Source organism: Liolophura sinensis, chromosome 1, assembly GCF_032854445.1.
Source record: "Liolophura sinensis isolate JHLJ2023 chromosome 1, CUHK_Ljap_v2, whole genome shotgun sequence".
Taxonomy (NCBI): domain Eukaryota; kingdom Metazoa; phylum Mollusca; class Polyplacophora; order Chitonida; family Chitonidae; genus Liolophura; species Liolophura sinensis.
Window position 1 is genome coordinate 69552151 of NC_088295.1, and position 4557 is coordinate 69556707.

At 37.3% G+C, this 4557-nt stretch overlaps 1 protein-coding gene across 1 annotated transcript in view; it reads left to right on the top strand.

The window, feature by feature from the left end:
- LOC135482293 (fibroblast growth factor receptor 4-like) overlaps positions 1-3944 on the top strand; it is a 33240-nt gene extending 29296 nt beyond the window's left edge. Inside the window, exons 15-16 of the mRNA XM_064762206.1 lie at positions 74-170; positions 831-3944. Coding sequence (XP_064618276.1) covers positions 74-170; positions 831-1029 — 296 coding nt within the window. The 3' untranslated portion in view covers positions 1030-3944. The remainder of the gene's footprint in view (positions 1-73; positions 171-830) is intronic.
- Positions 3945-4557: the final 613 nt, after the last annotated feature.

The window sequence follows — 4557 nt, forward strand, 5'->3', positions numbered from 1 at the left end:
ATTCATATGCAACTGCTGACTTTGTCTGATTTTTCTCTGGGAGAATATTTTCTGTGCCCTTTTGTCTGTGCAGGAATGACACCTTACCCCAACATGGGCCCCCATGAAGTGGCAGAGAAAGTACAGGCTGGCTATCGTATGCCTCAACCTGTGCACATCAGTAATGACATGTATGTACATTTACCTAGTAAACACAGCACATTACCCTAACCGCTCTGAATTTCCAGAGATACATGTATTGTAGGAGTCAGTAGTGGAAAACTAGAATATTCCACAATGATTTTGATTGGTTTAATGAAGTCAGAGCTAGTGCCACCATTTTGTGTATATTTTCACTTGCTACATCTGACTCACACGAGTGATCAGTTATCCAGTAATTTACAAAGCAAAGTGAAAAACACACTGATTTGAAATTTCAGCACGTGAATTAGAAGTCTAGTCAACTGCTTTTCATCTGCCATTTTGTAACTAAGACCACACTAAGCCAACCCTTGTCTGCTCATGATTTCCACCCGACCCATGTCTGCTCACGATTTCCACCTGTCTGAATTAAATGAGATAAGGTATATAAGATAAGATAAAAAATGACTTGTTTCAAAGATCATTGTACTAGCCGTGTAACTAAGCATTGTATCATTAAAAACAGATGTTATTTTACAGTGTTTAGGTAAATGCTAATATATGTTTAGCATGCGTAAATATAATTCTGTATGACATTTCAGTTGAGTAATATGACTATACAATGTTCAAGATGATGCTGTTACTGGGATCATCCTGCCGAACAGGCCTATAGTCATGTATTACAACCTTGTTACATCCTCATCCCACAGATACAAGCTGATGAGCGCATGCTGGACCGTCAGCCCTGACCAGCCTCCAAATCATGAGTGCATCCTACAGCTACTGGAGCAGTTTGCCACCTGTAGCAGCTGTCACATACGCCTGGAGAAGATGCCCGACTACCTGAAGTGGATGGCCCCAATACAGGAAGAAAGCAGCCTGGACATGAATGGGGAGGCCAAGTGCTGAGAGGTGGCCAGGTATCAGGAACACAGATCTGATCAGCTAGGATTCTCATCTGCAACTTGAAGTGTTGTGTAACCCCCTTCTACATACATGTTGTAGTATGGCCCATTTCCAGTAACTCATAAACAGGGCTGTCATAGATCAAAGATATACTTTGCTCATTTCATAAGGATTTGTCAGCTGTTATTCTGAAGTTATCGGTGGTATTGTGTATCGTTGTGCTGTGGTTTTACCACCGAGGAATAATGAAGATTAAAAAGCTAAAGGGGTTCGTACACATGTACATTGTATGCTACATTAACACCATTGCATTACACATTGTCCCATGTGTGGTGCTGCCCTGCATACTGGGAAATGACCTGAATATGATTCTTCTCTACTGTGGTAGAGGGTGAGTGTATTTTGATGATGTTTGATATGATGATGATTTTGATAGTTTGGTTATGGTTTGTTTGTGGTTTGCTTTTGGCGAGTTCTACTGTACTAATTGAAGAAAGTTTTGGTTTGAAGGTCACATATGAAAGTTTATGGAATGATAGAAGCCCACTCTTGGTGTGCTTGTGTAAAGTTAGTCCTCCGCCACTAAGTAAATGTACATTAAGCTTTGCTGGCATTGTTGGTTTGAAGGTGTCATTAATTCACAACATACATGTATGTGTACATAAAATAACACCTGAAAAGCTCACCGCTTTATCATAGTGTACATATTGCCTGGTTAGTGTACATAGAAGTTGCTTGTACATGTATGGTTGTGTAAGCTTGTTAAAGTGCTGATAAAATGTGCCACTGGATTAATTTACAGGTGTAATAGGCTGTTACATGTAAGTGTAGGCTAATGATTTAATGAGTGCCAGCATCAAAACTTGTCATCAAATGTGAAATTTAAATGAATGAATGGGGCCAAGTTTAAGAGAAGTGCTTACTTTGAAGGATCGTAGAGTTTTGGGGCATTACTCATTCTGTGTATAGCTGATAGTAACAAAAATCACTAAACTGCTGAGTTGGTTCAGTTTTATGGCATAAGCATTGTAAATGATCTTGTCATGTTTTCTGAGTTCATTGCATTGTGTTTTGTGTGAGTGTTTAGTCTGCAGTCTTATGATTACAACTAGTGAACAAGTCTTCAGTCACCCTTGAAATCAAAGAAAAGAGGTAATTTTTTTAAAAATCATGTTATATATTCTCTCAAAAATAAAACTTAGTAAAAGTATTCTTTTGAATTTAACATATAAATTGATCTTTGTTGAAACTTTTAACATTGAATATTGTTTAACATGTATGAACATCGGCTTCTTTAGGAATGTGTAAAGGTCACAAAATGTTTTGGAGTTGACACCAAAAATCCACATGTCACCTGCATTTATGATTGTCTCCAGTGCTTTATATAGGCATTGTCAGATTTCTCACCAGTGACAATATCTTGATCTTGTGAGTGAATGGACCACATCTTGGACCCCAATACATTGAGTCTCTGCCTCTCTTCTGTGTTTTTTGCATTTGTATTTGATAGCTATTGATACTGTGTAAATCTGCATTTGATTTGTTTTAATAGTATGTACAGGTAACAAAACAAGAATAAATGTACTACATGTGTACATTTATCCTACTGACATGTTATCTTTGTTTTTATACACCTACACAATGGTGTACTTTTATCTGTAATGTCTACTCATTGAGGTCTACTATGTCTGTAGTGTCTACATAATGATATGCCAGATCTCTGCAGTGTGTACACAAAGTTGCCTCCTGTGTCTGTAATGTGTGCACAATGACATATCATTCATCTGTAATGTCTATTCAGTGATGTCTACTATGTGGGTAGTGTCTACATAATGATATGCCAGATGTCTGCACTTTGTACACGAAGCTGCCTCCTGTGTCTGTAATGTGTGCACAATGACATATCAGGCATCTGTAATGTGTGCACAATGGCATATCATTCATATTTAATGTCTACTCAGTGATGTCTACTATGTCTGTAGTGTCTACATAATGATATGCCAGATGTCTGCACTTTGTACACAAAGTTGCCTTCTGTGTCTGTAATGTGTGCGTAATGACATATCAGGTATCTGTAATGTGTACACAGTGGCATATCATTCATTTGTAATATCTACAAAATATCTTACATATACATGTCTGTAATGTCTATACAATAATTTATCATATTTCTGTAATGTCTACACAATATGTTGCTTGTCTCAAATGTCTACACAGTGATGTCTCTTGTATTTGTAATGACTCCAGAAACTGTTAGAAGTTAAGCACTGTGTTATGCATTGCAGCTCCAGTGAGGCGCATTTCAGCTCCAGCGAGGCATATTTGTATGAAGTAATAAGTCAAATGCAATATAAGGGTTTTTAATACACATGTAGAGAAATACAACAAACTGCACCAAGCATGTGGAACAATAAATTCATGCTGATTGCGCACAGTTTGTAATTAGTGTGTCTTCAGCAGCATTACGGCTTCAGTTTTCATGCAGCCAGTTTTTTGGAAGATATTAAGAAAAATGATCATGAAGAAATATACCCCGGCTCAGTCGGTATTGTGTATTATGTTAATGTTCATTACATGGAACCTTCATCTCAGCAGTCATGACAGCTGGCTTATGTATAGAGCATTGTTATTTGCATAATTGTTGATTATACATATGTAAATGTTAATTTTTTAAGCTACAGTGACAGTTTGGAGGCAGCAGGCTTGACAGAGACTAGCATAATTAAGCCCTCTTGTTTTAGTTGTAACAATTGCATAATATGATCATTCCTTGATATTTAATTAATCTCTTTCTTTCGCAAAAGATTTCTGTAAGGAAAAGTACAGTGTTATTACGTAATATGTAATAGTGTAACTCTGAACCGCAAAGCAATGACTCACTCTCCTGATGATGGCAAAGTGACACGTCTGAACATTGACTCACAATGAATTTTGGGGGGGGGGGGGGGAGGTGGGGGTGAGGAGAAGTTACATTAATTACTTGTGTATTATGTAAAGCCTGTCAGTGGTATCAAAGGATGTTGTTATTTCCATAGAACCATTGCTTTTTATGAGCCTCTTATAGCATTGTTCTTTTAAGGATATATCTTATTATTATACAATGATGACAAATGGAACCGTGCCATTCCACTCATAATTCACTTGATTTTTTGTGCAATATGTGTTATACTTTGAATTTTTTTACAGATTGTTTACTTTGTGTCAGAAAATCTGTGTATTAGTGTTGTGATCTATAATGTCTAATCAAAGGAACCATTCAGCATGTGTACCGCTATAGCACAGGTGCCGGTATTTTCCTGTATGCTTATGGTCAGGTAGGCCTAAGTTATTTGTATGATGACCTGTAGAGTTATGCGCTACGGGACTGCACACTATTAACTGTGTGGACAAGGATATTTTGTGTGATGACCTATGTTAATGAGACTGCACTCGGCTCGACAACTGGTCCCGGGATCACGAAATGATTTTAGATTTAAGCCCAAATTTTAATCAGTAAATTTGGTATGTTCCTTGTTGTTATTTTAGATGAAA